Raw genomic sequence first — 24,374 nt, 5'->3', positions numbered from 1 at the left:
AACGTCTCAAACTGGAAAGTTTAAGAAACAGAAGAAATACATATGAATCGATATAGAGAAAAAAAGAGAAGGAACACAACAAGGGTGTACAATATTTAAAACAATTTTATCGGGTGAACAAACGGCTGATACAAGAAAAAATTAATTGTACAGAAAGTAGTTGCAAAAAACATGTTTCGCAAGAACGTATCTGGGAGGAAAAGTTCAAGCGACAACTGGCACATGCGCATCCCTCGATTCCGGCTCTTTTCGTGTGAAAGTAGGTTACAATCCAAACAGGAATTCGGTGATAAATGATGGCTAACTTGTAACTGTCGCCATGGGCTTGTCTGAAAATAATTTTCAGTTCAGGTCAGTAATGGTAGAATAGGGACTGGGTTTCTGTGATTGCCGACTTGGGTATGTGTCACCGAGCTTTAGCCGCATTCTGCTGCTGGATTAAAAAGAAAGGGAAAAAAAAAAAAGTATGTTAGGGTTTTTATAAGTGACCTCATGTGACTCTTAAAGCAGCATAGACCAAAATTCCTACCAACTGAAAAGGACCAGGAAATAACTCATCAGTGAGAAAGGAGGGAGGGGGTGGGTGGGGGAATTCTAATAACAGATCCTACTGTTCAGAAACAGAATAACGTTTATATGTTTGTTACAAACATGCATGTTTAGAAAGCAAAACTGTTTTTTTCTTTTTTTTTTGCAAAATTGATGATATATTTTTTTCTTTTCAGAATGTTCCATTCAATCAAGGCAAATTTAACGAAAGAGTCTTCAGGGAAGTTGAGCGACCATTTACCTTTGACCGATCTCTTTTCCCGACTCGACCCAGAGGTAAGTGGCCCTATTTACTTGCCCCTCTGCAAAAGCATAGAGTTAGACACAAGCTGATTTTTAAGGTGAGGAAAATCTAGCTTAATGGGGCACTCTGGATTGGGACAAAAAGAAAACTTCCTCAGTTTGGAAGGATTTCTCTTCTACTGATCGAGGATAAAAAAATGAATTGCCTTATCAGAACAGATATTACACTTTGATCCTAGCCGAAAGGTAAATGTCCATCTATTATATATAGGGCAGTTGTATGTTTGTTTGTATGTCTGGCTAAAACTCAAAAACAATAACCCTTATCCCTGAGTGGCTTATGGGCCTTGATAAGTGGTGATCTCTGTGTAAAAAAAAAAACAAGAAAAAAAAAAAAAACAATAAAACAAATACTACCGACAGAGTTGCCTCGGAAAAGTAATATCTAAAATTTAGAAAAATTTATTCATTATCTGGGTGTCAACTGGATCGACTTTTAGTGTTATTATGTACGACTTTGGAAGAAAATGTCGACTCATTCCTAAAAGAATTTATATTATATAAAGGAGTTGTCTATGTGTGTATCCAGCTAGAGACGAATGGGTTGGGTGAGAGAGAAAGAGAGGATTAAGGAGAGGGAGAGGTAAAAAGGGGGAAGAGGGGGAGAGAAAGATAGAGAGACGGATAGAGAGAGAGTGGTAACGAGATAGAAGTTTTAATAGAAATCTGGTACACTTTTACCCTGAGCAACACAGGTTAGCCCTGCTATTCTTAAATAGATAGGTAAATAGTTACAGAGTTATCTCCCTTACTATTTAAAAGGCGTATTTATTTTCATTTTAACTTTCTAAACTATATTATCGAATTATGTGGTCACTTCTCGCGCGCGCACGCGCGTGTGTGTTCGATAGTTGCACATTAAATTATTATTTTTATTAACTTTTTTGTGAGACTGCTACAAAATATAACCCATAATTCCTCAAATTCCGGTTCCTGGCTTCTAAACGAAAATGTAGATTAGAAAGTCAAATTCTCATTCTAATATTTAAAACAATTTTATTGATCATCTTTGTTAGGCAAAAGCGCAATGAAAAAAGAGAATAAGGGAATGGACATGGACATAGTCTAAGAAGTTAGGAAGTCCTATTTGGGGCAAAATAGAGTTCATGTGTTGAAGTCAAGGTCCGGTGTTAGCCATGATGGATTACATATCTCCTTGTCGAAGTCAAGCCCAGAACCAAACACTCGGGGTAGTGGGTTGGGGAGGGGGTCTGTTTTGCTACTGTGTCCAGACCTAGGAAAGAGGAAGTAGCCATGTCTTAACTCTTTTTATTAACATGCTCAGCTCACTTGAGAGATAGCCTCTAATTGGACAAACCAGAAGGGAACTTGGATGCTTAAAACCAATCAGCACTGAGCTTATAAACCAGGAGCAGATTAAACTGCAAGGTGTTACTGCTGCTGCTTCTGTTGTGGTTGTTTGTAATTGTGTCTGCTATAAAAACACTCTCAGAATTGAGTGGAAATTTCTTTCTAAAAAGGAGGTAACTTTGAAATAAAAAATGAATAAACAAATAATAATAATAATAACAATAATAATAATAACAACAACAATAATAATAATAATAATAATAATAATAATAATAATAATAATTATAAAGTTAAAATAAGAATAAAAGTATAACATATACCACAGTGATTTGATACATTACATTGGTGAATAAATATTTAATCAAAAAATGATTGAATTCTTCAATATTGTGATTTAATTTATTTATCTTTGTCTCATACCAAATAGTGTCTTCAACCAAAATTGCATTGGTATCAAGATTCACACCACTCCCTCCCAAATGTTTCTATAGGGACAGAAAACACACTTGATGATCCAGAAATCATTCCTTCTTATGCCCACAATATCATAAAAACTTAGACACATCCAAGGCATGTGAACCTGATCCCATCCCTGCTATACTAATAAAGAAATGCTCCACTTAAACTCTACAACAAATGCCTTGCTGAATCTTGTTTCTCTGATGGGAAATTGCTTCTGTGATAACAGTCTACAAGAATTCTGGTGAAAGAACTGACCCGCTCAATTATTGTCCCATCAATCTCCATTTTCACTTCACTAAAATTTTTGAGTCATTAGTCAATAAAGCGTTATTTCACCCCCCTCATAAAACCTAATTTTCTCTCTGACTGACCATGTGGATTTAGACAATCCAGTTCTACTGCAAATATCGCATATACGATACATTGGATAAGGCAAGAAAAGATAAAATGGTAGCCCTTTATAGATTCAGAGCATTTAACAATGTCTGGCATAATGGGCTTTTAATAAAAATTAAATCATATGATATTAATGGACGAATATTAAATAAAATTAAATCCTTCAAGACAAAAATCCAGATTTTTCTTGACAGACGTACATAAAAAAAAAAAAAATTTCAAAAACTACCTGGCGAATATACCCCGGTGAACGAAGTGCAAAAGAAATACAAACAAGCAATAGCACTTAAAGGGACGGTTAGAATGTTAAAAAGATCTCTCGGTTGGAGTAACTAAACTAATGGGAGAATGTTTGGTCCGGTAGAATGCCCCATCTCCAGGAAAAGCACAATGATAAGAAAATTAAAACAAAGAAAGAATATTAATGCAGGTCTGTCTTAGGAGTCAATCCTTGGACCTCTATTATTCCTGATATTGATGAACAAACTCCCTGATAAAATTGTGTCTGAGATGAGTGTATTTGCTGGTGAAACAACGCTCTATAGAAGACATGTGGGCCAAAATGAATGAACACATATCCAAGAAAACGACCTTCAGTCTGTAGTGGAATGCGGTTGTAAATGGATGGTAACATTCAATGTTACTGAAATCCTTCATGATGGAGACAATTTTTATTTTTGTTCCTATCCAGACTGTCCCTTTTTGGGGAGCTGGATTTCCCCCACATTAAAAACCGACTTTGTGTCTAACTCTGCCCTTGTGGGGAGGCAAGTAAATAGGAACAATATATGTTTTTATTTTAAATTTTCATATTTTTGTACCATTATTGCTGAATTTATCTTATTGCATCTTAAACTTCTCTTAACAAATGTATTTTACATCGCCCATCAAATTCTCCATATTTACCTTGGCAATTCATATTTGTTTCGACTTTTATGTAGGGACTTTTAACATACATGTTACGTTTGTAGTGTACCTTTTTTGTGCATCATGTATTAAGACTCTTTTGCGTTTGTCTTTAAACTTGCATAATTTCTTTTTTTGTTGTTTGTTTTTTTTTACTATTATTTCTGTATTAGCAGGCCTTGCTCGGTCATAAAATATGCTTTCATATGATATTTTAATTCATGCCAGATTTCGTATATATTATTATTATAGAGTCATGATTATTACAGAGTCATGATTATTATAGAGTCGTGATTATTACAGAGTCATGATTATTATAGAGTCGTGATTATTATAGAGTTGTGATTATTATAGAGTAATTTCAAACGTAAAAAAACAAGTATTTGGGTGCCATCAGATAGAATCGAAACCCAAAGCAAAACTGTAGCATTCAAAGCTGGTGACGTTACCACTGTACCAACGTGATACGTATATGAACTGATTAAAAATTAAAAAGTAAAAATAAACTAAGATTAATGTACAAAATTTATAACGATTTTTTCATTTTTGACCCCTTTTTGACCCTTTAAAAACTAGTTTAACCGATTAAAGACTCATAAAAGAACGGCCCAAAAAAATCCAATCATTTGAGGCATCTAGCACTGCTCTGCAACTTTTAGTTTCGGAGGAGATAGAGTTTAAAAATATGGAGACAGACAGACGGACAAATAGACAGACAAATAGACAGACAGACATATAGCTTTTTATATATTAGATTAATCTAATTCCATTATAATGGATGTTATTTTTCTTCATTATAATTAAAGGAAATGATAGGCTGTAATATACAGTTTATCTCACCCCAAAAACCCAGCCAGCCTGAATGATCGGCCCATCATCGGCCCATACATAACCGACGATCAGCCGACAAACACTGTAATGGGCCGATGATGGGCCGATCATTCAGGCTGGCTGGGAAGTTCATTCACAGGCGACATAGGAGTTTTAAAAAACAACTTTTATTGGTTTATGTTGAAAAGCAATTAAAACAGCTAAGAGATCTACCTTCGTAAGTGCAACACGTGACCAGCTCTAGTCGGTATACTGGCTCCAATTGCTGCCAGCCGGAAACGGAATCACATGGGTGATGTAAGAAAAAAACCCAACAATTTGTATTACTACATCAAAGCTTCTGATTGACAGGTGGGGGGGGGGGGGTCAAACACTTCCGTCTATTTACATCAAAGAAGAGAAGTACACAAAACATAAATAATAGTCAGTCTTTATAAGATACAGCATATGAGCTGCTAGAATCAGTTTACTGCTGTCAGAGGGAAAGAAAATCACGTTGGGGTGTAAAAAGATATCCAACAATTTATGTTCCTCCACCAGATCTTAAACTGATTGGCAATGGTGTGGTGGGTTCCAATGAGATACTTCAAAGTGTAGTATCTGTTCTTCAGATGCGGCACTTCCATTTCTCGTTCTCTTTCAGTGGAGGAGAAATCCTTCGCGACCGAGACAATTTTTATTTTTATACCTTTTCTCCACGTTAAAAAACGACCCTGGTGTCTAACTCTGTCCCGTGGGGAGGCATTGTAAATAGGTACTTATCTATTTATATCAAGGATAAATACAATTAGGGTAATCATTACTATTTGTGACATAAATTATTTTTAAAGGAAACAGTAAATTTGTACAAAGCAATTCATTTGTGACAATTTCGCATTAAAACATAAACATGAAGGTTATTTTTTTTCTGTGATAAAATCGTTGCTTAAATTTCAATTCAAAAATGTAAGTTCAGTAAACCAATTTTTTTTTAATAAACAAACATTTATTTGTTTTTCATCAGCATAGACACATTTTCCTCCTTATGGCATGATGCTGCTAAGAAAAATAGGATCCGTGCGTTCATTTTTAAATGTCCAAGATGCACAATGTCGCGCATGGAATGTAATCTGATGAAGACGTGATGACGTCAAAAAGTTTGATTTATTAACAAATAAATATTTATTTCGCCAAGGGTATGAGTTCCATATAGCAAAGGTCCTGGATATGACCTTAAACTATATCCAGTGGTGAGGCCCTAGCTTGCGGGCTTTGGGGAGTGTGGAGCCATCCTTTAATTGCCATTGCTCCCAGGTCCACTCTGACCCAGAGTGGTAGCACCTCTTAGGGTCCCAACTATGGATTAAATAGAATACAACTTAAAAAACAAATATATTATATTAAAAAATCGTTCTTCAAAATCATCAGATTCGGCATTAAATAACCTGAAAAGGGTTGATATGCCGTAAAACAAAACAACCAACCAACCAACCATATAGCAAAGTTGATTTAATTTTAATAAAATAAAATATGCATCAAGTGCGTTTGAAAGCCAAATCACAACGTAATATTAGGAAAATAAACAAATATTTTACTTGTTTGAAATTTATAACATAAATATATTTCAGAGCTAAACTCCATGTATGTTGTTTCTTTTTTTTTTCTTTCATCTTTCTTTTCTTGCCATGTTATCAAGTTGGAGAAAGAAAAGTATGTTTGTAAAGAGCCGTGCATTGTATCTCAGTGATTGTATTTTGAAATGCTGGAACAGTGCATAAGCAACGCGAGAATAACGTCCAGTGTATGAGTTCCATATAACGTTATTCTTGCATTCCCTACGCACTATTCCAACATTTCAAAATACAACCACTGCAATACAATGCATGACTCTTTGCAGACTTTTCTTTTTCTAACTTTACAACATGGCAAGAAAGAAGAAGAGAAAAAAAAAAGAAAAAAGAAAGAAACAACATACTGAGGATGGAGTTTAGCTCCGAAATATATTTATGTTATAAATTTCAAACAAGTAAAATATTTGTTTATTTTCCTAATATTACGTTGTGATTTGGTTTTCAAGCGCACTTGATGTGTATTTTATTTTATAAAAATCAATTCTTATTAACCGTTTGATAACATTTCTGAAGATCTGAGGCAGTTGATGGAAGACAGGGAAAGTTGGAGAGAGAGTCATATTGATCCAGGCAAGAAGCCCGACCAGATAGATCGGCTCAGCTAATCAATGCTTATGACTTAAAAGAGGTTTATACTCAGTATTATCTATGCGTGCGTGTTGCTGACATATTAAATAAATTCAGAAAGCAAAAAAAGATTTCTAACAAACCTTGTTAAATGCCGACTATCTTCATGCACTTCCATTTCTTTACTTTTATATTCATTGAGTTCTTTACGAATTGCCGCCTAAACAAAGAAAATAAAAAGATTTCATAAAACAAAAAAAAACAAAAAAAAATGAAAGAAGAAAAAAAAAAGAAAGCATACTGAGGATGGAGTTTAGCTCCGAAATATATTTATGTTATAAATTTCAAACAAGTAAAATATTTGTTTATTTTCCTAATATTACGTTGTGATTTGGCTTTCAAGCGCACTTGATGCGTATTTTATTTTATTCAAATTAAATCAACGTTTGTATATGGAACTCATACCCTTGACGTTATTCTCGCGTTGCCTATGCATCGTTCAAACATTTCAAAATACAACCACTGACATACAACGCGCGGTTCTTTACAGACTTTTCTTTCTCCAACTTTACGACATGGCAAGAAAGAAGAAGAGAAAAAAAGAATAAAGAAAGGAACAACATACTGAGGATGGCTTTCAAGCGCACTTGATGTGTATTTTTTTAAGTTAAATATTTGTTTATTTTTTTTTTTTAATCCACAAATTGACTTACTAAACTTACATTTTGAAAAATAAATATTTAATAGGAGTTATCTCCCTTTGAACGCGTGTAGCAGATCTGTTTGTGAAATAACGATTCACTGCAGCCTTTCTTACTAATTCGACTTCTCTTCAATTTCAGGTGATTCAAAATTTCTGGTTGCCGAGATGTACATGAAATATCGCCGTGCATTGTACACCTTTCAGTGATAGACGAATAATTGACCAGGAAAATATTTTTTAAAAATTGACAAACCTATTTAAATTAAGAAAAAAGCATGATTTAATAACCATGGATTTTTATGTTTCCGAATGTTTCAGATGAGGATTGATGATTCGGATTATTCGGACGACTGTTCTCATCTTGAGTGTTATTTTCACAATTTTTTGGTTGATGCAAGCTCTGGCCTTCTTCAGGTGTCTTGTTGAACCAAAGGCATCTATACAGAATTGAATTGGTTCAAGTGTTTCAGGATCATGTCTAAATTTCAAACCCTCAAAACATAGTAAATTAGACAGCTTATTATTAAATGTTTACTTTGTGACAGTTCAAAATTAGGAACTAATTTTAAAGTTTTAAAATTTTAAAATAATAAAAAAAGAATTCATGTCTTGAATTTAGATTTAAAGACAAAACTTCATATTTTTCATTGGTTTATAAAACTTGTTTCTATCCCTCTAATCTTTAATTTGAGTCTAAAACTATTGTTTATTCAACAGTTTAACTTTTTCAAAAAATATTTTAAATGTTGAACACTAACAAAATAGTAAAATAAGTCGGCCATTTTAATCAATTGTTAAGAGATATTTTTTTAAGGTCAGGATCTGTTTATTTTGTTATAGTTCAGAAATTTGAAAGCTATTTTAAAGCCTTTAAACTGTCGATTAAAAAGTAATTTCTGGCTTGAATTAAAGTTTCAAAACAGACATCCTTAACATTGGAAAAAGAATAACCATGTTTCTTTTATTTTTATCCTTTTAACAAGTTTACAGTATTTTAAAATACTTTTGAAATCTGAAGAAGATCGGAGGTTATATCAGCCGAAACATTGTGAGAATAACATCCAAGATGAAAACAGTACTCTGAATAGTACAAATAATAAAAAAAGAATAGAAAGTTATTTATGATTTGAATTAAGTCAAGTATTATGGTTCATTTGTTATCTCCCTCAGACTAGTGACGAATTATCCAAAAGCGACAAACTTTTGTAGTCTGTTTGGGGTATAGGGTTTATTTAATTTTTTAAATATGCCCCTATTATATTAAAGGACCTAGTTCACATAATTACCAAATGCATAACATTGAAAAATGGAGAAAAAATTTTTTTTAATTTTTATTTTTTTAACAAGTTTACAGTATTTAAAACATTTGTCAAAATCTTTTCATTTGTAGCAAGTTTACAACATTTTAAATGTTTTTTTAACATCTCAGAATGCCGTTCCTAATTCACACATTTTCAACAAAGTGCCCAATACTCTCACTTACAGTTCTTGTTCATATTAAGTGCAGATTTTTAAGATGGCCCCTGGTGGTGATAAAAAATAAATATTCAAGCTTCGTTAAATAAATAAAAGCAAATTTTTAAAACAGATGAATGTATAACATGTCCTATGATTCACATTGAAGTTTAGTAAAATGGAGTTATCTCCCTCAGGCCAGTGACGAATTATCCAACAACACCAAAGTTTTGCAGTTCATTTGGAGTATAGGGTTTATTGAATTTTTAATTAAACGTTGTTAAACATCAAAATAACGAAATAAAACATTTCATTCTTCCTCTTATTGTTATTACTGTTTTTCTTGTTTTGTTTTTAATCTATCTTTATATATATATATATATATATATATATATATATATATATATATATATATATATATATATATATAAATTCGTTTTTCTTTTGTGTGTATTGATATTCATATTAGACATGCTCTTTTCTATTTATTTAAAAAGAAAATGCAATTTTCTTATATATGGCTTGTGTAACTGCATTCAGTAGCAAAAGATCTAGCTAATTTGCATATTCTTTTAAACATTCAATTTAACAAGTGTTTGGACAAGCTTCTGGGTTTGACCTTTACTCCTGATCTGAAATGGAACACGTACATCAAGTCTGTTGCCAAGGTCACTGGAAAGATGATGGGATCCTTTTACCGCCCCAGAAGATATCTCACTACTGATGCAATTCTCTATCTATATAAAAGCCAAGTACGTCCAAGGATGGAATACTGCTGCCACATCTGGGCAGGAGCTGCTAAAAACAGCCTATCCTGCCTTGACAGAGTACAAAATAGACTTTGTGGCTTAGTGGGGGATGCCCTTTTCTCTACCCTGCAACTTCTCTCCCACAGAAGAGACGTTGCGAGCCTATCCTTGTTTTATCGTTATTTCCATGGCAGGTGCTCGTCTGACCTCCAATCTCTGGTCCCCCCTCGCCAATCTTTCACGAAAAACACCTGTCTAGCTGAATCCACTGTGAAAAATTTCCCCCACTCTTTATCTGTGCCTAAATCAAAACGTAGATTCCATGAACAAAGCTTCTTTCTTAGAACTGCACGCCTGTGGAACTCTGTTCCATCTGCCTGCTTCCCACCTGACTACAACTTGGATGTCTTCAAGTCCAACGTTAACGAATTCCTAATGAACCGCCCCCTTAAGTAAACACTTCATCAAATCTCCACACTAACGTACTGTACTTGCAATAACCCTTATACCTGAGTGGCATCCGGGCCTTGATAAGTGGTGACCACTGTGTAAAAAAAAAAAAAAAAAAAAAAAAAAAATCAAGTCCCTATTAGTTGCTTCGGTTTTCTAACAGGATGATCATCTTTAGTTAACTATTACGTGTAATTATATTCATGCAGATATTCTACATGATTTATACTTGCATAATATTTGCATAAAAAGTTTACAGTAAATACAAAATTGTTTCCATATATATTTATGTATACGTATATATTTTTGTTTAATCTATCTATCTGTCTATCTATCTATCTATCTATCTATCTATCTATCTATATATATATATATATATATATATATATATAAAAGTGAACGGGTCTGTGTGTTTGTCTGTGTGGGCGTACATTTCCCTACACAATAACTGTCAATTTTTATCTACAGATTCGAAATTTGATATACAGAGTACTGAAATTTGGGAAAATCTATGTGATGCGTTTTCGGCCAGAAATTTGTCTGTTAAGGGGGTCAAAGTTCAACGATTTGACCTTTGAAAACTCTACCAAACTCCTCCGTCAATTTTGGGTCGAAACACTTGAAATTTTATATATAGGTTCCTTGGACATGGATCTAACTTAATAACTTAATATGAGCCCAAAACAATAGATGTTAAGGGGTCATAATAGTGGTCAAATTTTAAAAAATTAACCTTTTTTGTTGTTTTTTTTTTTTTGCTCAGCATACACCTCCAAACACCCGGGCAACGCCGGGCACCCATGCTAGTATATCTATAAAAGTGAAAATGTCGTCTGTCTGTCTTTTCTCTATGGTAGTTAAGGAAGACTATTATACAAAAAGGCAGGTTATCTTTCAGATGCAAGGTTCATTGTTTACTTGCGGTTTTAACGATGTAAGATTCCGTTGTACGGAAGACCAAATCGGCCAAAATGTCTATGATGTTTTTATTGGCGCTTTTCTTCGCATTTTTAATAACATTTTTTTGCACCATTTACAAGTTCTTTTTACAAATAATTTTTTTAATACTGTAATAGTAAAATAAAGATACATTTATTAATTATACGGAAAAAGTATCTCGTAATGTTTTCACACGAGATTTGTTTCCTGTTGATTTCTCTTTTTTTTTAAATATTAAAATTGATTTACTATTTAAAGTGATTTTAACGCCTTTAACATGATGGAGTTTACAATGAAAACCAAATTACCGTTAAAATTAAAATAATCTTTATTAGAAATTTGTAACAAAATAACAAAATTATAAAACTATTAGATTAAAATTGAGAACTTTTAATTAAACAACGTGAACATTTTATAATGAGTGTTTTCATGAAATGTATTTTTAATAATAAAAAAATAATAATCTTTATTAGAAATTTGTAACTGAAGTTAGAAATCAACAGGAAAAAAATCTTGTGTGAAAACATTACGAGATACTTTTTTCGTATAATTAATAAATGTAACTTTATTTTACTATTACAGTATTACAAAAAAATATTTGTAAAAAAAAAACAAACTTATAAATGGTGCAAAAAAATGTTATTAAAAAATACGAAGAAAAGCGCCAATAAAAACATCGTAGACGTATATTATCATTTAAACAGTATATCAATTTAAATATTTAAATTTAGTAAATAAATTTAAATATTTAAATTATAGCCGATTTGGTCTTCCGTACAACGGAATCTTACATCGTTACAACCGCAAGTAAACAAGGAACCTTGCATCTGAAAGATAACCAAAAGGCATTACTTTACATATTCACACTTTTTAATATATACATATGCACATAACCTAATGAACAGTATATAGAGCCCGAGCAAAGCCAGGCGGAACTGCTAGTACGTATATATTTTTGTTTAATCTATAAAAGTGAACGTGTCTGTGTGTGTACATTTTCCTACACAATAATTCTATCAATTTTCAGTTTACAGACTCGAATTTTGATATACAGTGTACTGAGATTTGGAAAAATCTTTGTGATCTGTTTTCGGCCAGAAATTTGGCTATTAAGGGGTCAAAGTTCAACGATTTGATCTTTGAGAACTCTACCAAACTCCTCCGACAATTTTGGGTCTAAACACTTGAAATTTTGTATATAGGTTCCTTGGACATGGATCTAACTTAATAACTTGATTTGAGCCCAAAACAATAAATGTTAAGGGGTCATAATAGGGGTCAAAGTTAAAAAATTGACCGCTTTTTTTTAGTTTGTACTGAGATGCAGAAGATTAATCTCCCATATTTTTTAAATACTGGCAGACTGTCAAGGTTTTCCAGGGTGTTGGGAAGCATCCTTCGTTAAGGCAACATTTAAACAACTGTGTAAATATAGGAGCTAGTCTGGTTACAGTTTTTTGAGTACTATAATTGGAATGTTGGCAAGGTCAGTTACTTTGGAATCAAGGTTCTTGATAAATCTAGTAACATCTTTGGTACAAAGTTCTTAGCAATCTTATAATTCTACAAAACCAGCATTTGCCCATGCATGAAGTATTGTTGCCACATCTGAGCCAGTGCATCTGTTGCTAATCTCTCCCTCTTAGACAAGGTTAAAAAAAAAGAGTTTAAAATCTAATAGGTGCACATTGTCAACCAAGCTCCAACTTCTGTCCCATCAATGCAATGTTGCCTTTTTTAAAAGTACTTTAATAGAATGTGCTCTGATTAATTCATAGATTTAGTGCCCCTTCCACTTTTTTCACTATACAAGTCCCTAGATGCCAAAAAGCTTGTAGCAGCTGACACTCGCTACAAACACAGGCAGGAGCTACTTCCCACGACTTGAGATTTGAAATCCATTTTCTCCCTGGCTTGTCCAATCACAAGCCATGTCTCTATCACATGGCAGAGTATATAAAAATCCTCTTTCTCGCTGCTTTGCCCTGAAGCACACATTGCCTGAGTACTACAAGCTAACATGATAACCTTTCAAACTCTCATTTGTTTCCACGTGCAGTACATTAATGAACATTCTTTGTCATGCTAAAGAACCGACTCTGACACACACACACACACACACACAGGCATACACACACAAACACACAGACACACAGACACACAGACACACACACAGAAACACACAGACACACACACACACACACACCTACTTTTTCTTACCACGAGACATTAACCCTTTACCCTGACTCTACTATCGGACACATGCTCCTACATATGTAAACACACTGAAGTCTTTGCCCTTTCTTTCTCCTTTAACCGGCTTCCTTCGTACTAACATGTCTCTCTCTTTCTCTCTCTCTCTCCCTCTTTCTCTCTCTCTCTCTCTCTCTCTCTCTCTTGTACTCTTCTACAATGCCACTAACGAAAATGACAAATTCTATAAGTTTTCTATTCTAATAGTTTCTTCCTTTGAACTGCTAGACTGTAATTTCTGCTTTCCTGACTGTATCGATATTCAGAAGTTTAAATACAAAGTGAACAGAAATCTTGCTTCTCAATTCTCTGCAACACCCTGTTAGACATGATCCTAAATAGTAGCCCCTTACGTCCAAGTGGCAAGATGCCTTGTTTGGGATAAATAAAATTATTGCTTGTTTGTTTTTACTACAAATTTAGCTAAAAAAAAAAAAAAACAGAAAGTAGAATCTTATTTGAACAAAAATATAGGCATTTCTGCATTACTGTTTTGGAGCTAATTTTTTTTTTTTTTTTCATTTTGAAGACCTCATAACAGGTGGAGACAATTCAAGTAGACCGTATCTGAAAATGCTAAAGGGTCGCATTAAAAACAATACGATAACACAAATTTCCTTTTGATAAAACAAATTTTTAAAGTCATGCATTTTTATATGACAACCATTTATTTCAGAATTTTGATTTTGTTAAGGAAATTTTCTCAATTCTGTTTTAATTTAATAAATGTTCAAATAATTACTGTTTTATTTTGTGTTATTGTGATATAGCCCCGAGGGAATATAATCAGTATAAACTAACGAGACACAACACACAGAATAAATTATAACAAGTTTGTTGTACAACGGTACAAGATGATATTGATACTCGAACGTATCTTGAACGCTTGGTATCAAGATTAACTTACTCGTTGCTGGGTTACCGCTTTCTAGCGGTTTTTTATAGATTGAGTAAATCATTCTCAGCAGTTGTCAGGATCTTCCACTATATTGTATTGTATTGTTTTTAACGCGGACCTTCAATATTTTCGGATATAGTTTACTTGAATTATCTTCTCCTATTTGGAGATCTTCGAAAACGACAATAAAAATTGTCCTCAGAATAATAATGCACAAGTGCCAAAGGAAATTTTATGAATTTGCAAAGGGCTACAATTTACGTCGCTGGAAAGATGGTGGGATCCTTCTACCGCTCCAGAAGATATCTCACTACTGATGCAATTCTCTATCTATATAAAAGCCAAGTACGTCCAAGGATGGAATACTGCTGCCACATCTGGGCAGGAGCTGCTAAAAACAGCCTATCCTGCCTTGACAGAGTACAAAATAGACTTCGTGGCTTAGTGGGGGATGCCCTTTTCTCTACCCTGCAACTTCTCTCCCACAGAAGAGACGTTGCGAGCCTATCCTTGTTTTATCATTATTTCCATGGCAGGTGCTCGTCTGAGCTATAATCTCTGGTCCCCCCTCGCCAATCTTTCACGAAAAACACCCGTCTAGCTGAATCCACTGTGAAAAATTTCCCCCACTCTTTATCTGTGCCTAAATCAAAACGTGGATTCCATGAACAAAGCTTCTTTCTTAGAACTGCATGCCTGTGGAACTCTGTTCCGTCTGCCTGCTTCCCACCTGACTACAACTTGGATGTCTTCAAGTCCAATGTTAACAAATTCCTAATGAACTTCCCCCTTAAGTAAACACTTCATCAAATCTCCACACTAACGTACTGTACTTGCAATAACGCTTATACCTGAGTGGAAAGGAAATTTTATGAATTTGCAAAGGGCTGCAATTTTACCAAAATAAGAGTAAACGTGCAGCATAGTTAACAGCTAATAACTCGGGGAAAAATAACAAAAAATTACGCATTAAAATTGATTTTTATCCCAACCTGTATATGTTCAACGTTCTGAAGTTGGTTTCAAGCTTTTTATTTATTTACTAGCAGGCTGCCCGGCGTTGCCCAGTCGTAAAATATGCATAAATATTATATTTTAATTAATACAGAAACTGAGACGTGCATGCAAGTATTATGTTTTTTCTTAACAGTTCATTTCTTGTAAGTATAAAAAAATACTCGAGCTGAGATTGAAACCAAAACCTAAAGACAGTGAGTTAAGTACGATACGGCTAGCTTGACACGAACTTTAAAAAGTGTTTTCACACCTACTTATTCTTAACATAAATAATCTGTCATCTGAACAATTCATGCATGCGCACTCGTGAAACAGTTGACAAACAGATAAAAATCTGATGGCCCCCCCCACCTCACGTACCAATTTTTCAATTTGATCCCTTAGCAGTCAGGTCTTGTGGATGAAAACCGATTAAAAAGTTTTCCACATGTCTGATAATCCTATACACCAAATTTCAAGTCTGAGATCAAAAATTCATTGAGTATATAGGTTGAGAAGTGTCCTCTCTCACATACACACACACATTCTCACTTTTATTGATATATAGATTTATTAATTTCAAATTAAATTTAAAAACTAAATTTCATTCTAAACTCTCCCTTTGTTATTGAAAAAACAGACTATCCACTTATGGTGTAGTGACCGCTACATATGACTGGAACAAATCCCCGGTAGGAACATTTTCATAGCAATCCCACCTATATGAAGAACACGCAGACACACAACATTGTGATGCGACCACCACACACACAAAACAAAGGAACTATGTTACATTTACTCACGTACTGGCTGGAACATTCGAGAACATCTCTATATAAAGATTTGCCACATAAAATCAAATCAGTTTTTCTCTTGTTTTCCCAAGAACTGTATGTTCAGATTAACTCCGTCATAAGGCAGATGTTAAAATCCCTTGTCTTGAATTTATGTGCCAAGCATCATGGGAAGTTTTTGCATCGAATGAGAATTTAATTCTCCTCTTTCAAACAATTTTATTTCAACCTATTCTTCTTACAAGATAAACACAAGCGTATGCTTTCACTCTCATGATTATGGACTGTTATTCTCTGAAAATAATCACATTAATTCCAAGCCACACGTGACATGCTGACAATAAAAATCCATGATATTAAACCTCAGGCCACTTATGGTTTGGTTGTTTTTGTTTTACGGCATATCAACCCTTTTCAGGTTATTTAATGTCTAATCCAAAGATTTTGAAGAAAAATTTTTTAATAGAATATATTTGTTGTTTTCAAGTCGGTTTCTATTTAACCCATAGTTGGGACCCTAACAGATACTACCACTCTGGGTCAGAGTGGACCTTGGAGCAATGGCAATTAAAGGGTGGCTCCACACTCCCCAAAGCCTGCAACCTGGGGCCTCATGACTGGATATAGTTTAAGGTCATATTGAGGACCAGTGCCACTTATGTTGGAACAATTTAAACTTGACACGTAAATAAATGTTTATTGCATGTTGATACAGTGATTCCGAGTTCTTTGTCAAGCATCGTTGTTTTTCAGAGTTATTTCCATATTTTTTATTTTTATTTATGTGAGGATGTGCCTTGGTGTAAACCTTTATCGACCGGCGATCTTGTTAGATTTACCTTTGATGGTCCTGTGGATGCCCTCCTACTTTTGACTTCAAGAAATTTCAGCCCCTGCAACGTCAGTCCTAAAAATTGATAGATTCAATTATGAATTGGTGGACACCAACTCACACTCTTACAAAATAGGGGTCCACGTGGGTCCCTATAATTGGCAACCTCTGCACATCTTCCCATAATCAGTAACCCCGCGTCAGTTTCTATAATGGGCAAGAGTGTTCATTCACAAAAAAAGTAAAAAAATAAAAAAAACAACTTACCCTACCAGAGAGAGGTACTTGCTACGCACACTTAGAGTTGATGGGAGTTTGTTTTGTTTGGGTTTTTTTATTCAATTTTCACCCCTGAAAGGAAAAAAAAGTATCAAAGATAGAGAGACAAATGACCCAGGGAAATGGTCAGGTAAAAAAAAAAAAAAGAAAGAAAAATGGACTCCCCACCCCCACGTGTGTGTATGTGGAGAGAGTTTTGGTTTGGTTGGCATATCAACCCTTTTAGGATTTTTTAATTTTTTTATTCAATTTTCACCCCAAACAAGGCACAGTGCCACTTTGAAATAGGGGGCTACTATCGGGGACATAATTTGCGGGGGTATTATGAAGGGAAATGAGTAGCAAGATGTTTGTTCACATTACATTTGAATTTCTGCATGTCAGTACAATTGGGAAAGCAGAATTCCGGAAGGGAGTTCCAAAGACTTGCAGTTCTGGGGAAGAAACTATTGGAGTAAAAGGCTTTCTTACACCTAGGGATCTCTACTGTAAAGGGGTGGGACTTAGTTGCTTGTTGGGTTTGTCGGGGGGTAGTTACATCGAGGAGGTACAAGTGCTTGCAGTTCGTCAGAGCATTCACCATTAAAGTATTTGTAGAACAGGCAGAGGGATGCAACATTTCGTCGATGGGACAGAGGCTGAAGCCTAGATGACAGTTCGGGACCTATCAGATTGGCGACTCTCTTTTGAGAGACAAGCAGCAGATGCACCAGCCCAAATGTGACAACAGTACTCCATACATGGGCGAATGGTGGTCTTATAGAGGTACAAGATACTTTCAGGCATAAGTAATTTTCTAGCACGGTAGAGAGAGCCCACCTTCTTTGCAGCAGCCTTGGTAATGCTCTCAATGTATCTATTCCAGTTCATGTTCCCTGTAAACGTTAGGCCGAGGAGTTTAAAAGAAGTACTTTCAGGCAATGTGTTCTTGGCCATTGCTATTGGTGGTAGAGAAGGTTTCTTGTAGTTATTGAAGGAAAGAAGTTTAGTCTTGGCAGCATTGAATGTGACCATCTATTTTTGTCCCAATTCCACAATAGATTGGTGGTCATCCTCTAGTGTTTCTGCTATTTCCTTAGATATGTGTTCATTTGTTTTCCCCTCGTGCCTGTTATAGAGAGTGGTGTCATAGCCATCTCCGAAACAATTTTATCAGGGAGGTCATTTATGAATATCAGGAATAATAAAGGTCCAAGGATAGACCCCTGAGGAACTTCCACATTTATATCATATTGTTTAGATGTACGACTGTCGAGGACAACTTGGATTTTTGTCTTATCTAAGAAGGATTTAATTGCATTATGTATTCTTCCAGTGATACCATATGATCTAATTTTCCTTAGAAGACCATCGTGTCATACCCTATCAAAAGCCTTAGATATATCAAGGGCTACCGTGCTACCCTCCCCTGTTTTGTCCATTGAACGGTATATACATTCAGAGACTACAGTTAAGATATCTGCTGTTGAACGGACTTGCCTAAATTCATATTGTTTGTCGGTCAGGAGTTTAGCATCTGTTAGGTGTTGGACTAGGGCTTGATTAACTAAGAACTCAAATATTTTGGCGAAAAGCAGGAGGAGGCTAATGGGGTGATAACTTAGTGGGTCAGTTCTTTCACCAGAATTCTTGAAGCAATTTTCCAGCAGTCAGGAAAGCAAGATTCGTTAAGGCATTTGTTGTAAAGTTTGGAGAGGACTAGAGCAACCTCAGCAGAGCATTTTTTTAATAGCACAGCCGGGATGAGATCTGGTTCACATGCTTTAGAGGTGTCTAGTTTTTTTTATGATACCATGTACCTGAGATGGGGTGATTTTCAAATCGTCTAGTGTGGCGTCTGTCCACAAAGGAAAGTCGGGGAGGGAGTGGTGTGCCGGGTCCAGTGTGGAATTTGAGGCAAACCGACTGGCAAGCAGATTAGCCTTGTCCATTGCTGTGCAAGCAACTTCATGATTGTTTGATAGTGGAGGAATCGTTGACTGCCAATTATTTACTACACTGTTGTAGATTTTCCAAAAATCATGGGTTCCTAGTTTCTGCACTTCGATGAGTTTTCTGGTGATTTCAGTGTAATCCGTCTTTCTTACAGTTATTTCTAGCTTCTATATACTTCTGTCTGTTTGAACTGTCTGTTGAATCTGCGGAACGCATGCTGCCTTTGAGCAATGGCAGCTGCACAAGCAGAAGTAAACCATTGAGGGAGTGCGCTTGCAATAGAATTTCCGTGTGGGGACATGTGCTTCAATTGCAGTTTTGACCCATTCGGTGGTCTCATTTGCACACTGTTCCGCTGGAAGAGAAAAGATATTTCACCATGGGGCATCTCTGATGAGTTCCCTGATGGCTTCCCACTCAGCCTTTTTGTAATACCTCGTTGTTTTGAGTAGTGGGTCTTCAGTTTTAGAGCGAGAATTTAGGGTGATTTCTACCATTATCACAGCGTGATCAGCATTCCCGAGTGGGTTGTGGGCATTTGTTGTACAATTATCGGGAACTGTTGTCAGAAATAGATCTAGAAGTGAAGTATTTTGATCTTGCTGGTCTGCAAAACGTGTTGGAAATGTAACCGTCCAGAGTCTGGGAGTGTAAATCTTTTTATTTATTTATTTATTTATTTTCAGGAGTAAATGCTTACATCAATAAACCGAAAAGTGACCATATTTTTCCTGGTCAACTGAAAGACTGTTTTCAATGAAATGTAGTTTTGAAATTAAAAAAAAAAAAAAACTTGAGAAGAGTTTCAGAACGTTGCAAGTATACAAATCGGTAGAAAAATTAAATGTTTAATGCGTTTGGTAAAAATTTCGATTTCTCAACTGTTAAGTCTACTATATATTTTAAATATACGTCTTTGTCATAATTTAGACCAGTTTTAAATTTTGATATAATTTTTTTTTATTAACCTGCTTAAAATCTGGGTCTTTTTTTTTTTTTACTTTTTTTAATAGCCATAGACGACATTGGGTGGGAGCACGGGCACGGGCACAGCCACCGAGATAGCCGTGATGAGATGTCGGGGAATTACTCTGCTGACATTAAAGAAGAAAAAAAGAGAAGGGACATTCCTCGGTGAACACCGTAAAAATGGCGTCGCTGTATAAACTTAGATGCACAATTGTAGGGCATGATAATGATGTTCGAACCCTCGCCACTTATTCCCAACTCGGCGATACAATCATTTCCGGGTCGAGGGATAGAACATCTAGAATTTGGACCCCAAAAGAGTAAGAATTAATATTTATGTTATTTATTTAAGAATTTAATCTAAAATTTCGTACTTTCCATTTCGTCAGTAAACACCGCATTTTCACTTTTTCTATTAGAATAACGAAACATTTCTCGTTCAAGTTTGTAATAAGACGAGAATTATTTTCTTTTTATTATTAATTGTATTTAGTTTATTTTTGCAACACAAAAAATTTTTAAATCTATTTTTTTTACTATTTTTTTTTTTTTAAATTTGTATTATAGTCTCTATGATTCCGTGTGATTGAAGAAAAATTAAAAATCGGTCTTTGTTACGTTTCTTAATTTTTGAGATGAGGATTGGTTATTCGTATTGTTTGAATTCATCGGACTATTGTTCTCATCTTGAGTGTCATTTTCATATAATGTTTTGGCCGATGTAATTTCGAATTCGACAAGATACACATGAAGAAGGCCGGAGGTTATATCGACCGAAACCTTGTGAAATTAACACTCAAGATGAGAATAATCGTCTGATGAATCCAAATAATACGAAACCAGCCTTTGTTAGATTTTGGTGCTAATGCAGAGAGTGATCCGCGCTATTTTTTCAATCGTATTTCCAAGTTTAATTAAAGTTTTATGATGTGTTTTATTCAATTGTAAGGTTAAAGTACAGAATAGGTAAAAAAAAACAAAAACAAAAAAACACCCTCCCATCCCCATGTTAAGAATGGCTTTTAAAATAATAACGTTATTATTTCAGCACGGATCACTCTCTGCATGAGTACCTAGATGTTTAACTTAGGTGCTTGTATAGATCAGCCCAATGGCGTTTTGTATCGGTAAAATCCGCCAAAGAAAAGACGACTACACAAAAATAAACCCGGGTTCCAGAAATGAAAAGACTTATTTACATTACATTTTTTGGTACTTTATGCACTTATGTTACCGTGCTGAAATAATGACGTTATCATTTAGAAAGCCATTCGGGTTTGTTTTATTATACACATAGATTCGAAAAAGTTGTCAAAATTCAAATATGTAACAAATAAATCTTGTCAAAGGCAAGATAAGTTAATTTTCTACCTAATTGGATGAGTTTTTAGTGTTTTTATTTAATGTAAAATGTTTATTCGGTCCGAAAAACAAGTAATGTTGAACGCTGCCGGAGAACAAGAAAACATGGCCGCGATGAAGACTTTGCAAACTCGATAATCACTTCAAAATAAGAAATAAATTTTTTAAAAATGGTAGAAACACACCCAATAAATAAATGTTACCGTGACATTTATCGTAAAACTTGAATTTAACTTAAAAATACAATTTTAAACAAGTAACACTGTATAAGCACTGTTTTCTTTGTTTTTATTTGAGGGGGGGGGGGTACTAGTGCACTTATTGATCCGTGCTGAAATAATAACGTTATTTAAAAAGCCATTCTTTCTTAACATAGGGAGGAGAGGGTGTTTTGTACCTATTCTATACTTTAACCTTACAATTGAATAAAAAAAAACATATCCTAAAACTTTAATTAAACTTGGAAATACGATTTTTAAAAAAAGCGCGGATCAGTAAGTGCACTAGCACATTTTTTTTTTTTTTTTTTTTTAATTTATTTGCATTGTTTCATTGTAGTTTTTAGGTTGTTGTTGCGTGTTTATTTATTTGGTAAATTTGTTGATTAACATCTTCAGCTAAATCACCCCCCCCCCCCCGCAAAAAAAATGGGTACTCCCGTAGAATACAGACCGTGCCGAAATAATAACGTTATTAAAAAGACCATTCTAAACATGGGTAGAGAGGTGGGGGGGGGTCACTTAATCTGTACTGTCATCTAAGAATATAATAAGCAAAAGATACCGTAAAAAATTGGGTGAAAGTGCACTGGGGGACCACCCGAAGATTTACCTTTTAAAAAGTTGATTACGAGGAGGTTGAAAATGAGAAAATGCCTTTCGGAATAAACACCCCCAACCTCCCCATGTTAAGAACGGCTTTCGGAATAAACACCCTTTGCAGATTGAACAACCAGTGCGGCAACCGTGCATTGATCATCTTCGGGTGGTCCCCCAGTGCACTTTCACCAAAAATCGAATTAAACTTGAAAATTCTGTTTTAAAAAATAGCACTTCACATATTTCTGCATAAATACCAAAAATGAATTTTCTAATTATTTATTTACCACTAACTCTAAGTCTGACTGGCAAGATCGTAAAATCACACGTAATTGTTTATAAAAAAGTAGAACACTCCCACGTCACTTTTCATGACACTTATATGGTGGATTTCTATCAGTATTGTGTTAATTTTTGAACTTTTGTACCTTTATTGATATGCCAGAGAGGGTTTAGCTTACCAACTCAACCTTACTTGTTTTAGAATCGAATAAATACTTAAAATTCCGTTAAAACACACAAAACTTATTCAGATAAATAGAAGAATAACTTATTTTGCCTTTAGTAACAATTATTTGTTATATATATTTTTAACCGCTTTTTTATTTTTCATCTGTTGGCTTCTTTATTAAATACACTTGAAATGTATCCCTTCTTGAAATTCTAAAATAGTCTGGTGCAAGTTCACAGTTCAATCTAAAAAAAAAGAAAAAAAAACTTTTTTACCCGTCATGGAACAAAGATGTTAAATTCTAAAAATCAGGTAAAACCGATCAAGTAATTTTATTTTTAACTAAGAAAATCAAAATTTATGAGCAACCAGAAAGGGACTGTCTTGTATCGTCACCTAAAACAAACAAGAGCAGATAACTTCACAATAATTAAAACTGGCGAGACCAGCCTTGCAATGCTGATGATTTCACATCAGTCACATAAAATCGTTTAAAAATGATTTCATTTATATATATATATATATATAAAAAAAAAAACTACGGTGCTTATACACTTTTGTTACCACGCTATTTTTTAAAATAGTATTTTCAAGTTTTACAATATCTTTTTTTATTAGATTAAATGAAAGTAAAGAACAGTTAGAAAACACACTCCCCTTCCCATGTTAAGAATGGCTTTCTAAATAATGTTATTATTTCAGCATGGTAACAAAAGTGCATAAGTACCAAAACTAGTTGATCAGTTTACATGATTTTTGGAATATGACATTTTCTATCCATGACGGATATGTACATCATAAAGATTGTTCTGTATTTTAATGTTGACTTATGGACTTGCACTGTATCTTTTTCTTTTTACTAAGATTTTCAAACTGGATGAATGCTAAGCATAATTAGATCATTCTTAAATGAGAGAAGAATCCAGGTTGTCCTCAATCAATGGGTGTACGTCCAAAAAATTTGATATAAATGCGGGTGTACCTCAGGGATTGATCCTTGGGCCTTTATTATTTCTAATATTCATGAATAACTTACCTGATAAAATTGTCTCTGAGATGGGCATATTTGCCGACGACACCACGCTCTATAGCAGGCACGTGGGGAAAACTAATGAGCACATATCTAAGGTAATGGCCAAAACCCTAGAGGAAGACCTTCAGCCTGTAGTGGAATAGGATCAAAAATGGATGGTAACATTCAACGCTGCCAAGACAAAGCTCATTTTCTTAAATAATTACATGAAACCTTACCACCAATAGCTATGGCTAGAGATACTTTACCTGAGCATTTTGTTCAAGTTCCTTGGCTTAACGTTCACAGGAAACATGAGTTGGAATAGATACATCGAGATCATTGCTAAGCTGCTGCAAAGAAGGTGGGCTCTCTCTACCGTGCTAGAAAGTTACTTACACCTGAAAGTATCCTGTACCTCTACAAAGCCACCATTCGCCCATGTATGGCGTACTGCTGTCATATTTGGGCTGGTCCATCTGCTACTAGTCTCTCGCTCCTGGACAGGGTTCAAAAGAGACTCGCCAACCTAATAGGTCCCGAA

The 24,374-nt window shown here is 34.6% G+C and overlaps 2 protein-coding genes and 1 long non-coding RNA gene across 3 annotated transcripts in view; 2 read left to right on the top strand and 1 right to left on the bottom strand.

Annotated features, from left to right (window-relative positions):
* LOC145261275 (alpha-N-acetylglucosaminidase-like) overlaps window positions 1-9,418 on the top strand; it is an 85,512-nt gene extending 76,094 nt beyond the window's left edge. Inside the window, exons 22-23 of the mRNA XM_080119751.1 lie at window positions 726-825; window positions 7,778-9,418. Coding sequence (XP_079975877.1) covers window positions 726-825; window positions 7,778-7,845 — 168 coding nt within the window. The 3' untranslated portion in view covers window positions 7,846-9,418. The remainder of the gene's footprint in view (window positions 1-725; window positions 826-7,777) is intronic.
* Window positions 88-5,030, bottom strand: LOC145261276 (uncharacterized). The gene is made up of 2 exons (XR_013864439.1): window positions 4,972-5,030; window positions 88-433 (listed from the first exon to the last, which is right to left on the bottom strand). It is a non-coding gene; the product is annotated as an uncharacterized LOC145261276 (long non-coding RNA).
* A 10,926-nt stretch (window positions 9,419-20,344) lies between the features above and the next one.
* The window catches only part of LOC145261274 (phospholipase A-2-activating protein-like), a 62,237-nt gene continuing 58,207 nt past the window's right edge, over window positions 20,345-24,374 (top strand). Inside the window, exon 1 of the mRNA XM_080119748.1 lies at window positions 20,345-20,507. Within this exon, the coding sequence (XP_079975874.1) occupies window positions 20,368-20,507 (140 nt within the window). The 5' untranslated portion in view covers window positions 20,345-20,367. The remainder of the gene's footprint in view (window positions 20,508-24,374) is intronic.

This window comes from Euprymna scolopes, chromosome 37 (assembly GCF_053919585.1).
Source record: "Euprymna scolopes isolate OS-2025 chromosome 37, ASM5391958v1, whole genome shotgun sequence".
Classification (NCBI taxonomy): Eukaryota; Metazoa; Mollusca; class Cephalopoda; order Sepiida; family Sepiolidae; genus Euprymna; species Euprymna scolopes.
Note: the sequence above shows the minus strand (reverse complement) of the source record. Positions and strands in the feature narration are given on the sequence as shown.